The sequence below is a fragment of the Hippoglossus stenolepis genome, chromosome 16, assembly GCF_022539355.2.
Source record: "Hippoglossus stenolepis isolate QCI-W04-F060 chromosome 16, HSTE1.2, whole genome shotgun sequence".
NCBI lineage: Eukaryota > Metazoa > Chordata > Actinopteri > Pleuronectiformes > Pleuronectidae > Hippoglossus > Hippoglossus stenolepis.
The window spans coordinates 8985933-8999549 of record NC_061498.1 but is presented as its reverse complement, the minus strand read 5'-3'; the positions used below and the strand labels follow the sequence as shown (position 1 = coordinate 8999549).

Below are 13617 nucleotides of genomic sequence, written 5' to 3'. Positions count from 1 at the left end.
ACTGTGATCGAACACAGAAGAAGCCGTACAGTAGCAAGCTGCAATTGATTCATGCTGTAAAACGACATACACCGCTCACCTTCCCCGTGTGTATCCCATCTCAACAACATTTAAGATGGAAACATTTTCTTAATTGTTACATGAATGTGCTTGTGGCACAGTGATCAGATGTGTGAATATCATTATTAAGAATGGGAAATGACTAAACAGGGATTTTACACCCTCTGCTCTGGAATAAAAAAAGCACTTTAATGTAAAATGAAAAGTTGCCTACATTAATGTAACTGCTTTGGGGTCAATTCTTAATGTGAATATCACTCTTTGAATAACCAGTGTGTTTCTCGCCTCTCTCCTAATTTCAACTGTAATTAGCCCTATAGCTCCCCTGCGACCCACAAAGAATAAGTGGTGTAGCTAATGGATGGATGTATGGACAGATGGACAGACTCTTTTAATAATGCACCGCGTTAGGGGGTTCATTGTACAATTTTACAGCATTAGTTCTCTGAGAATCTAGCTGTGTATGTAGCTGTGATGCATTGCTAGTATTACACTGTCGTTGCTGCTGCTTACATATAGTTTTTAATCCGACCCATTTCCACCTGTACATCTGTCATGATCGCAAAGCTAACTGCTACACATACTATTTCTGTTTACATGACTGGAAAGGTTATTTTTATCAAATACAGAGGAAATGGGGTCTGGAGTTTTGCCTTAATATGCACCAATATCACGAGGACACATATCGAGGACACCTCCTATGCTCATAATGTTTTCATTATATAAACATGAACTATTTGAGGAATTGTTTTGACGGCGTACACCTATTTTGGTGCAATGGTTTTAATGAATTCAGCCTTCAACTGCCACACTTGCAAAAAAGCCATTGACTCACACCACGTTAGGATTCCATCTTGCAATCACACACGCACAAAATAACACTATGATAAAATGTTATTATTGCTACTTGTGCTCTATCTGCAGCTATGTATTATAAGGTAGCAAGCAACTAATGTATTCCTGGTGGAGTTGGGATTGAACAGTAATGCTGCTGCGTTGTGGTCAGTAAAATCAAATGTATACAAGTGGTTGGAATAAAAAAACTCCAGGCCTCCAGCCCCTTCAGCTGCTTCAGGCCCTCAGTTGCCCAATACTATTCTCTTCAAGCTGTCCAGTCTTTGCTTGTGTTGTGAGGTCAGTCATTTGTAGAACTGTCTGCTGCTTTTGTGGTGTCCCAGTTATTTAAGGAGTTTACTGTGCTCCTTTCCACCCGCACAGGGACAACAGTTGTTTCAACAAGCCATGCCCATTTAATCTGGATTTGGGACCGCAGATCTTATTTTCTCAATTTTGTATTGGTGACATGATCCACACCTAAAACCGATAAAACATTGAAAATCTTCAGAATTGGCTACTGAGTTTACCCGTAGTCTGCCTTTCACGCATGAACAACACAGCGGGAGGTTTTCCGCGTTCACAACAGCAACCAATCCTCTGTATTATTCAGGTGAGAGGTGGAGCAGCCGGGTGCAGCAGACAGGCAGGAAGTGACGTATTAACTCAGGTTATCATGTTTACAGCACCATGAGTCTGACATCAGCTCTTTTCACCACAAACTCTCTCGACACATTCGTCGATGTCTTCTACGTGTATGACGGCGCTTTTTCACCGGGAGATATTTGTTTTTGCGTGTTTGAAGACACTCACTGTGTCCACACATCGACTTCTCTTGGATTTCTACGGACATTATACTAGGAGGCCAGGTGGATAAAGTCCACAGAAAGTACAGAGTGTCTCACTCGGACATTTGCGTTCACACATGCACCTCCTCCGGAGACAATACGGAGGAACTGCAGAGTTCAGTGCATGTCTGAAAGCAGCTCACGTGTCCACAAATCTTATGCTTCAGAAAAAGGCTATAGTAGACGAAGGCACATTTTAAATACAGACCAACATCCTGAATTTTAAGAGTTGGAATTAAATCAAGGGGTCAGATCTTGTCTCTGACTCTCTGAGTCATTCAGAGAAGGCATCTTTGGCTCACAACACAAAAACAGAGGATAGAAAATAATACACCTCCTCTGTCATCACATTTTCTCCTGTACCTCACCCTCCATGTTTGTTTATGTTAGTCTCTCACAGTCACCTTTCGTCAACACTGGTCGCCCACTAGAGGCGGTAACCTAGGCAACAGCAGAGGATTGTTAGACTGTAGTCTATTCTGTGTTCAATGAGCTCTTTTATTCACAAAGTTTATTCTTTCTGTCCTCGAATATATTCAGGTTTTTCTGTGTGCCCGTTTGATCACCAGGGTATTCTTTCTCCCCTTTTTGCCAGATCTAACCTCATTTCATATCTGCATAAGATCCATTTCATGCAGCTCTCACATATTTATCTCTAAAATCTCTTTGTGGCTTGTGTAGTTCTTTGATGTTTATGGTTTTTTTCCCTTGACATACATACATTTTCTTGCACATCACAAGCACACTTGAGATCACACTCAATCATCAGTCTGACTAGTTTGTTTTTGACTTTTGTTTCGATATAATAATATGTCTCTAGTCCCCAGTTGACGTTGTGAATCACTAAATAACAGGCGTCTCGCTCCCTTTCATCCTGCCTATTTATGCATGGTAATGATGCCTTTGATTTGTACAGATCAGTAGCTTCACATGGGTGTTCTCATCTTCTCACAGCTCAGTGTGTAATTGCTGAGAAGTGAACCTTCATTTCTGGCACACTACAGTGTCAAAAGGCAACATATTTGTAGCAATTTAGCATAGTGTTCTAACAGGACTGTCTTTTAACAGATGTTTAGTATTTGTTAATATGTTTGTCACTCTTATTTACTTTACATTTGAAGCATAAATAATGCTAGTCAGTTTACAATGGAATAGATGGTTAGTTTCTGTGTTAGTGTTTGTCTCAGTTGTCAATCATTTCACTTAGTTTTTCTAATATCTCATAGGGAAGTAAAACCAAACTTACCAGAATGAACACACAATGAGCACTTGGACATACATCCGTGTGATAAGAACAACCTAAAATTGCAGATTGGAGTATTTTTACTTTTAATTTTTTTCCGTGTCTCATCTGCTAACATGGAGGAGGTGGGGTTTACGACCTACACAACAACCAGCCACCGGGGGTCATTCGAGCTGCTTTGCCTTCACTTTTGGGGGGTTGTCACCTTACATACAGTCTGTGGTTAATACAAAAGCTTATTAAAGAAAATTATGGCATACTGATGGTATTGAAACAGTGGTAAACAAAGAATTGATTGAAATACCACAGACTTATCATGGCATTTGTATTTGCTATAATCGTGTGTATATATAATAATAATAAGTGAATATCCCTGCAGAAGTCTATTTGACACAGTAAAATGCTGCTCTAACCCAGAAATGGTGACTAAATCTCATCAGTCTTCATTATTACAGATTTGTTTAACAGCTAAAATTGACATGCCTGAATGTGTGAGTGTGGATGTGCTACTCAGTTTATCAAGGGGTCAGCTGCCATTATGAAAATTTGACTTGAACTTGACTTTGAAAGTTGTGACCTGGTCTCCTGATCTTTTGTAGCACGAGCTTTCCACAGAATGTATATGTCTGTTTGTGGCTGTGAGTTGCTCTGTGGTATTATGACTAGCAGAATGCTCCCTGTGTTCCCTACACTCACAGGGCTGTCACAAGTTCGTGTCTCATGCTTCACTCCTGCTTCTATGTTCTAGCTTTTGTCCCTCATCTGTTCATTCATGTCTTTTTTCTCAGTGGTCACATCCATCCAAATTTTGTCTTATTCCCTTTTGTTTTTCTTTCTTCTTTTATTCTCACCAGTATCCTGTTTTACATAATTGAGCTTTCTCCTAATATGATTCCTTTCTTCTTTACCATCATTTTATACATATAACTGTTCCACTTAAACTTGCTTGATCTCTCTATGTCTCTATACTGAAACTGAAACAAAACACATTCCGATTTGAACATCTACTCGCTGGCTTCTGTTTACCTTTAGAATACATTTAAATTAGATTTAATGCTGTAAAGCTATATATTATTAGCTACAACCTATATATTTTTAACTCTCATATATATATATATCTGTCCACATCTAATGATTGTGTATTGCTCAACACAACATCATAAAGCATGCAAATGTAAACTAGGTCCCATCATGTTGCATCATGGGAGAGTTCCTCACTCTGTCTCTCTATCAATCAATCAGCCGCTCTCTCCCCCTCCCCTGTAAGATGAGAAGCCTTTCTGCGCTGCCATCCATTCAGCTGTCACCAAGACCTATCATAACAAATCTGCCAGTCCCTTCAAAGGCTTCTGATTGACAATTTGTCGGGGGGGTTGTTTGTTGAGTCTGCTGAGAGCATTCAGAAGAGAATTTGGTGTAGCTTTGATTATCTCCCCGTCTTCTACTTTTCCTTTTCTTTCTTTTACATTCTCCCTGTCTCCCTCTTGTTCTGCTCTGAGACCATCAACCTACACGTGTGTGCCAGCAGTGTGTGTATGGTGTATTTTAAACCTAGAAAACGGACTATATCCAGCTTCTGTGTGTTCACTCATCACCACCGTGCTGGGGGCAAGGTACTCAGCCTGGGGGTGCATGCAGTGACCCAGGCCTAAACCTCCTCTTCCCTGGCCCCCACTCTGGGTCCCACCAGGTAAATTGGACCCCCAGCTCCTGTCTACATGGTGGTCCTTCTTTGTCCTCTCTCATCTGCCCGTTATATCCCTCCACCTTCCTCTACTAAGCTATGTTTTTTTTCTGAGAGCAGAAAGATGCGAACAGAAAAAACGCAGCATGTTTTTTTTTGATTACCACAAATCATTATTTTACTTTGTCCTTTCTTACTTTATAAACAAACGGGTACAAAATGACCCATACAGTATGTATTCACTACGGAACACCTACCATTCATTTCACCCAGCTGCTTTTTCACATCTGATGCATGTAAGTCTTATCTTACAATCCATTACTAGTGAGAAAGACAAATATGTACAATACTAACTAGCTGTTAGCTAGCTAGCTTCTTTTCTGGTTAGCTAAACATAGCTAGATCAAGAAAATAAAACTCGAAATATAACAGTATATACTTAATAGACTGATTGAGCATTTGAGAATATGCTTTTGATTTTCTTTATCCAGAGTGCTAGTATTGCTGGTCGCAATCATTTCAGACTTACGGTTGACATGGTCATAAAGATGCTGTATGAAGAACAGGATGAGGAAGATGAGCTAATTCTTGGTCTTGATTCTGAGTCTGAAATCTCTGATGCTGATGACCTAGACTTTGTTCCACAGGATCGAGCTGGAGTTGTGGGTGTGTCTTGGAATCCAGCTCTCCTCAATGAGGAAGGCACCTTTGATGACATAGAAGACATCTTTTATGTCATCAAAAGCTCCTTTGATGAGCTACTTTGGACCATGTATGTCCGAGATACAACCTTGTGTTTTGATGGTGATTCATCAAAATCTGATGCCACGCCACGGTTACTCCGTGTGACGAAAACTCACAATTTGAGTTGATCCGATGAAAGCTCTAGGAGGAGTTTGTTAATATACACATCGTGTAAAATGGACAAAAATCCAATTTTGCATTAATCAAATTGGTGCTAGGGACTTTTTTTTGTCCAGTGATGATACACGTGTGTACCGAATTTGGTAAAGATCAGTTAAACAAGACGGACCTTCTGCGTTTTAGGGGGCACTGTTGAGCCATTTTCCATGCCAAATTCGAATTACTCCAGAATACATACATTTTCAACAGGCATGACGCACCCGCAAAGTTCGGTGAGTTTTTCGAGTATGTTCAAGCCGTCAAGAATGCAATTCATTTACCTCAATAATCAAACGAAAAGCAATAGCTAGCACATATTCAGTTCTTACTGCATGGTGCAGTCTAGAAACATGTGAAACTTGCCTTGTAGTAACTGAAAATATATTAACTCCCACCAACATCCTGTAATCATGAGAAAACTATACATTGGGATGTAAGGAGCAAGGTTGAGTTGTCTATGCAATTCTGAAATAAAAGCATGATGCCTCTCTGTTATCCCAGAACATGTTCTATAGTTTACCTGTTATTTCGACCTGATGCTGTAGGAACACAAATCTGCCTCTTACAAGTTTTTTAACTCATGACTGTTGGCATTGAGATTAAACTGAAGGTTTAGGTTTTAATAACTGTTGGTTAATTGAGGGTTAACATAGATAATTAATTAAGCCAGTGGAGAGGCGTCATATGGAGAGCAAAATTAATTTGTGTGTGCTGAAAGCATAATGAGAGTGAACATAATTTCTTTGGCAGGAGGACACACACACACGCACTTAATATAGCAGCAAACCGTCCATTGTGGTGCTGTAATGGTGTGGAACAGAGTGATGAGTAGACTGTTAGTTCTGCTGGTGTATCTGCTCTCTATGCTTCATTACCTGTGTGTGTGTGTGTGTGTGTGTGTGTGTGTGTGTGAGTGTGAGTGTGTGTGTTGGTGATTGTGCAGCACCTTGTTGCTTTTGGTTCACTCGCATGCTTTCAGCATTAACTCGTTCACGTCACCGGACTGAGGCTACCTAAGGTAACTGCTTATGGATGTTTCCTCTTCTCCACCTCATCTTAAAATAATTAATCTTAAATCCCTTGATGGACGAATGGATATTCAGATGCTTTTGCTCTGCCACCCCACTGATCCGCTCTCGTGAAAGCTTGGATGCTTTTGTGCTGAACATAATGGTGGTTGGGCTGATGAACATTTGTTCACAGCTGTTGCGATGAAAGTCATAACTTTAGTTCCTATCTGCTCGGCGCAAATTAGCTCAGGGGCAGGACAAAACAGGAAAGGAACATTATAATATGACTCATCTATAAATGAGTTGAAACTGTAATTGACAGTGGTTTAATAACGGCAAATTTACATGGAGCATGTGTTCATGGGACTCGATGTGTGTCTTCTTTTGTCTGCATCTTCATTTTTTGGGTTAATCTCTGACCCACTGTCACTGTTTCTCCAATGGAAAGGCCATTTTTTACAGATCGTCCATGCCCTGCTTACGAGCGTGTCCTCTGTCTCCTCTTCTAGCCCTCCTCTTCTGTCCTTTCTCTCTGGCACCAAGGCCTTAGTGATGACGCAGGGACAGCGGAGGAGGGGGGGCTGATTCTGTTAGCACTGATTCTAGACTAGAAAATATATTATTAAATAGATACAATTTACGGGAGAATATTAAAAGAGGGCTACTTTACATTTGAAAAGGTATCTAATGGTGGTAGACATAGATTTTACACTTTCTCAGATTGAGAAAGAATAGCAAAAAAAGTCAAATGGCTGGAAAAAATATGACTAAACATGGGTTTTGCTAAAAAGAAAAGCTAAAACCAAAGGTTTATCTCATTTCAGCTGTTCCAACCTTATCTTGGACTGATGGGGACTTCCTGTGTTTGAGCACTGGCGGCACAACAGTATTCAGAGTTGTTGGGAGCCAAACATTGAGTCCTCGCTTGGTGTCTGACCCTTTGACCGAATAGGAAAGCATGTGGGTGGGGCTGGAAGAACAGTGAGGACTGAGAAAGACATGGTACAGAAGAGTGTCTGGTACAAACAGGGAGTGTGTGGCACAATGATGAATCCCTGTGAGAATGTTTGCAGCCATTTGCTGGTTCAAAACACACAGATTAGGCCATTTGGTCAGAACAGAAGTCTGTATTGAAGGGTATGACGTTGTCCCTTCTGTGAACTGAATCACTGTATGTGTTGGTGTGTGTGAGAGAGAGAGAGAGAGGGAGACAGACAGACAGACAGACAATCTGTCAACAATCGTCAGAGCTGGTGTGTGTGCGTCTGTGTGCGCGCGCAAATGTAGGTGTGTGAGCTTCCTGCTCAGACTCTCCACCAACTGTTCAGGATGCTCACGGTACCCAGTTGTCATAGTGACAGGGGGGAAGCGAGAGGAGACCGCTCATTGCGCCACCTGATTGTGAGTGTGTATGCGCGCAAGAGAGAGAGAGAGAGAGAGCGGGAGAGAGAGGCTAGAAAGCAGACGGAGTTGCGCAGGAGCGATGGAGAGACAAGCTTTTTGCTGTGATCAGTGTTTTCATCAGTAGTCTTGTTCTTTAGCTGCTGTGTCGTGGGGATTGCAGATATTTTGCCACTCGTGCTCTCTCACTCACTCTTTCATTCACTTGAATTCTCTGCTTAATTGCACACACACATTCAAACCTGAGTGTGCATACACACACACACACACCCACACACACACAGAGGGCTGCATGCTGTCGCTGTGCTAGTATGGCAAGATGCTGCTGTGCTGTGGCATGTGTATGAGGTCGGGATCCATGTGTGTTGATGCCCATGCAGTCTTTGACACACACACTTTGACTTGATGCCTGGTGCCTCTGACAGGCTGAGGGACACACAGTAGGCCTGACCAGGGGCCCTCCATGCCATGGTAAATACCTCTGCTTACAAACTTTGTCTGCAGTTAGCCTGTGAAACTAACCGGTATGAGGCAGGAGTGTGCAAGTTTTGTTGCAAGGTAAAGATGCTTGTTAGTGCCAGGTGACACACAGCAGAATGTGAACAGTGTTTGGTAGTTGGTGATTCAGACTTGTAGTCTAGAGTGAGGAGATAAAACATATATCATATGTTTGCAGTGCTTGAATGGACTGGAAATGTGTTTTGGCTTTGCTGTCGCTGTCTTCAGAGGATGAATGTGTCTTACCTGATTGCAGACCTTGCCACCTTGATTAAGCTGGAGCGGTGAGCTCTCCTCTCCCCCTGCAGTCTGCCTGTGCATTTATTTGTGTGTGTGTGTGTGTGTGTGTGTGTGTGTGTGTGTGTGTGTGTGTGTGTGTGTGTGTGTGTGTGTGTGTGTGTGTGTGTGTGTGTGTGTGTGTGTGTGTGTGTGTGTGTGTGTGTGTGTGTGTGTGTGTGTGTACGATGTTCTGTCTCTGCCTCTCCTCCTCTCCTCCTGCTGGCTGTATTCCCTCAAGCAGTGACTCTGCGTAAGCAAGAAGTGTGTATGTGTGTGCGCGCATGCCTGTGGAGTATGTTTACTTCTCTGTCTGTGTGTGCTTGTGCGTGTGTGTGTGCTTGTGCTTGTTTTTGTGTATGATCCGCATTATCAAATAGTTTCAGACAGACAGTGTACATGGCATCACAGTGAGCATGGAATGAACGGAAAGATAAAGTCAGGGAGTGAAATTGAGAGACAAAGTTTATGAGATGGAAGGAATGAGTGAAAGTGCAAGCTGATGGCTGCCCTCTACACAAGTGAAACTGGCTGATGTTTTGTATCGTTATAGAAATGCTGTATTACTGTGTCCATTCCCATTACATGATGTTGGTGGGGTGATTGAAACAGTAGATAGTGTACAGAGAACTGGGAGGTCTGTATTTGACATTACTGTCTGTGTTCAGGTAACGTGACAGTCTCCTCTTTGTCACCTACTCTCAGCACCTCTCTCTCTCTGGCTCTCCATGTGTCTGTGGTCCTCTTGATATCTCTGTCACAGGTCGTCTCACTGTCTCTGTTTACTGCTGTCTGCTTAAGATATTCAATAACCCCTCTGCTCCCCACGTGTACTCATCTCCTCAATATGCTTCATAGAAAAGGGTGTTGTGTTCTACCAGCTGTGATGCTTCAATAAATACCTTGAATTATTAATAATTGTTAAAATTGTCACTGGTTAATTTTTCTGTTGCACAACTGTGTTAGCCAAATGTGAAAAATGAAGCTGTGAAGGGCATGAGTGCCCCCATCCTTCGTCAACACTACACCTGGCATTCTATTGGTTAGGGAATTTTGAGGGCAGAAAAATAATCAAAGCGCAGAGGAGAATTCTGAGAGCAGATGTATCACATGCGTGCAAAATCACCGTGAGAGCGAGAAGCGCTGAAGCTGGAGCACAGGAAATCTGTTCAAGAACAAAATATCAGAGTCCAAGTGCACAGTTTGAGCACAAGCAGAGTAAAGAACAAGCAGGGGCTATTTGAAGTGGGAGCACAGGGCTTTGAGTGAAAGCATTACAAAATCTGAAAGTGAAATCAATAAATCCTGCTCTCAAATTGAAAGACCATGCACTTGAATACATTTTTAAAAAACTTCATGTATCTATTTGGTATGGAAAGAGTTGTGTGTCTGTTGCCTGTACCTTCATATTGAAATTTGATGAAAGCCTTCCTGCTTGACCAAAATAATCAATCATCAATTGAATGATCGATTTCTACTCCAAACTGAAGTGAATACAGTGGATTTGAATATCATGTCTTTCAATAGTTTGTTTAGTGATCAGACCAAGAAAAATCTGCTCTATGTTCTCTCCCTGTTTATTTCTGTCTGTGTTTCTGTGCTGCAGTGAGAGAGTGTCTGGCAACACTTGACCATCTGGAGTCTTGTCTCTTTGAGACATCTTGTTTATTTGTGACCGCTCAATAGAAATGCAGTAAAGCAACAAATAGAAGAAAGACCTTAAATCTACTGAAATCTTGCTTAAAATGTGTTTTGGTTATTGTGCCAAAATATGTCGGGGTGAATAACACTGCTGTCAAGTCAACTCCCACTGAGCTGTTGGACACACTAAGAAAGAAAAACACACTCAGTGCCAGCAGGTGGACACAGATACACACCAGATGCTGTTAGTTGTACCCATACACTCTGCTCTGGATACTGGCTACCTTTGTACAAACTGTTATCCTATTGCCCTTGTCTCGCATATTAGGAAGCTCACAGTGGTTTTATGTTGTCCTATGCTAAAGTGTTAATCAATTTGCAATCAATATTCAACACCTGCAGAGTATTCAGCAGTTGAAACAACAGCCAGACACAAGCATCCTGTCTCCCCTTTCATGTCTTTATAAACATCATCTGAGAGGAGGAGAGTACCTGGTTAAGCCTTCTTCTGTCTGCATGGTTAAACCTGCATATATTATTATTTGAAAGCTTTCACTTCATAAGGTGGCAGACACATGCCCCACACAGCATACACTCAGGACAAGGACATCCTCATTACTTTCTCTGAGGTCTATTCTGTTTTATTGTCTGACGTGATTAAAACCGCATGATGCTTGCTGTAAGACCAAACACTGTGTTTGAAAAGGTTTGTCAGCTGTTTATTGTGTGATCATTCGTGAGGTGGAAGAATAACAGATGCTCTCATATGATCTTGTTCTTGCCTAAAGCAACGGTAGTTGCGTGTGTTGGTTACGCAGTCAAATAATTGACAGTGTTTTTATAGATCTATCTGCCTTTTTTTAACCACTGAATACATTTTTCTTTCCGTCTCTTACTTCTTTTCTACTCAGTCTGCTCTGGTCCTTGAATCTGTTCCTTTCAGGATTCCTGGACACTTGGTGCAACACAGTAAACCAGAGTGGAAGATTGGAACCATTATTGGGGGGGGGGGCATTACACAATGCACTAACAGAGTAAACAATCAGTGCAAGATGGTGGATCACACTGATTACCAGTGTTTGTACTTATACTGTACTTTTCGGATGATCTTTTTTCGTACAATTTCTTACATGCTTGCCTTCTTCATCTTTTCAATCCAATTGGTAGAATATCACAAGTCCACTGATGTTGTCACAGCTAACCTGTTAATTTTTATTCCAGCTGGGAACTTATCAGGTTCCTAACCCATTTATATTTGGTCGAAATGCTCCAAATGGGTCAAAATAAGGTGCACGAACTGGAACGGAACCTGGTCAATGTTGGTGGAAAAGGATTAATTGTGCCTCTCTCTCTCTCTATGCATGTCCGTCTACCAATCATGTCTCTCCTTTCTTTTTACAGGAAGAATGCAAGCAAATCATGGCACGTCAGAAATCTAACAGCCAGTCAGATTCACATGATGATGAAGTTTCCCCCCCACCGCCAAACCCAGTTGTCAAGGCCCGGCGCCGCAGAGGAGGGGTCAGTGCCGAGGTCTATACCGAAGAGGATGCTGTCAGCTACGTTCGCAAGGTCAGCCTTGATAGAGTAATGCATGAGCAAACATCTGTGACAGAACCAGTACATGCTTGGCTTGAATATGCAAACTCATCAACATGTTCTAACACAGACACTTCCAGTCAATGCCTATTATCTATTATAAAATGGATGAATCCATATTTTGCTGCTCAAAGCTGTTAGATGTATCATACACAATATACGAGAAAAAGAGGGAATATGTAACCTTTTTAAAACTTTTAACCAAAATGTCACACATACGTTGTTTATTTAGAGCTGGAGACCTCTAAAATATCAGCTGTAAAAGCTGTTTTGAAGCCTAGTTACACGGCCAAGAAATTGTCTTTCCATGGGGGAAATCTAACTGGAAAATGTTAGGTTCTCTAATCCTTTACCCTGAATAATAAATCAGGTTATTGCAGAAGGCTGTGCATATTTTATGACAAAATCTGAAGGTAAATTTAGACTTTTTATGCTTGGAAGCACTTTGCATCCGTGGCTTCTGTGACAACATGACATACAATATGTTTGAAAGGGGAAGAGAAGTTAAAATAATTTATTTTGTAAAGGGACTTCATGTTTTCTCATTTTGGACTGTGAGGCTTATGTCAGTCACCTTGTAACCTGTTTAATGGAGCTACAGGAAAGGGTGCTATGTAATTCACCTACACACACACACACACACACACACACACACACACACACACACACACACACACCCTAGTCACGATTTCATTACTGTGCTTATTCCATTGTGATTTACTTGAGACACCATTAATTGCCGGGTAATGACAAAACAGCATGAGCCCAGTCACCACGCTGTAATCACATGGCCACTGAAGCATGCTGTGTGTGTGTGTGTGGGTGTGTGTGTGTGTGTGTGCGTGTGCGTGTGTGTGCTGAGGTACGTGCACATATCGTGCACATATCCAAAACTGACGTTGAGGCAGATATTTCCTCTAACTTTAAAGAGCACTTGTCATATTAACTTTTGGACTGTTGGATTTCATGTATTACAGCCAGCATCATTCTGTTTGCAATGCTGTTGAAGAAAAATAATATCAACATGTTATTTGCCATTTGAAATTGTCCCTCTTTCCCCCAACTGGCTATAGAGGCTAAAGATGTTTTAGCATTGGCCTGGTATGTTAGAAAGGGCAATTTAGAGTGATTCAAAAGCTGGTTGCAAACTGATAACAAGCTGATTGCCCTGATATTTGATGATCCACTGGGCGACAGTACAGGAAGTGGATCATGTGATTAATGGTTCGGGTGCTGACCTAAAATCTGATTCTGAAAAGTTTTATACCACTGAGCCTCTGGGTGTATGTGCCCTCCTCCAACTGAGTTTCCAGGCCACAACAGCCTCTTTCTCCTTCTGTCCACTGGGTAGCCAGGCTAAAGCAGTGAACAGAGATTAAAAAAGAAATTATTCTACATGTGATGTGGTTGTGTGTGTGTGTGTGTATTTGTGTGCATGTTGTGCAGCGCTGCATGGTCGTCTTCATGTGGAGACATCTGTTGGTATAACGTAATTACAGCCTACCCGCTCCTCTCCACCACCACCAGAGACAAAACATGTGCACACTTAGATGCACACACACACACACACACACACACACACACACACACACACACACACACACACACACACACACACAC

The 13617-nt window shown here is 41.7% G+C and overlaps 1 protein-coding gene across 4 annotated transcripts in view; it reads left to right on the top strand.

The window, feature by feature from the left end:
* Positions 1 to 13617, top strand: part of prkar1b (protein kinase, cAMP-dependent, regulatory, type I, beta) — a 60603-nt gene that overhangs the window by 3311 nt on the left and 43675 nt on the right. For 2 of the 4 annotated variants that reach the window (XM_035181587.2, XM_035181584.2), the window contains one exon: positions 11800 to 11970. In XM_035181587.2, coding sequence (XP_035037478.1) covers positions 11818 to 11970 — 153 coding nt within the window. In that variant the 5' untranslated portion in view covers positions 11800 to 11817. Of the gene's footprint in view, positions 1 to 7847; positions 7984 to 8025; positions 8455 to 11799; positions 11971 to 13617 lie in introns of those variants that run through there. The other 2 variants (XM_035181585.2, XM_035181586.2) reach the window with 2 other exon arrangements.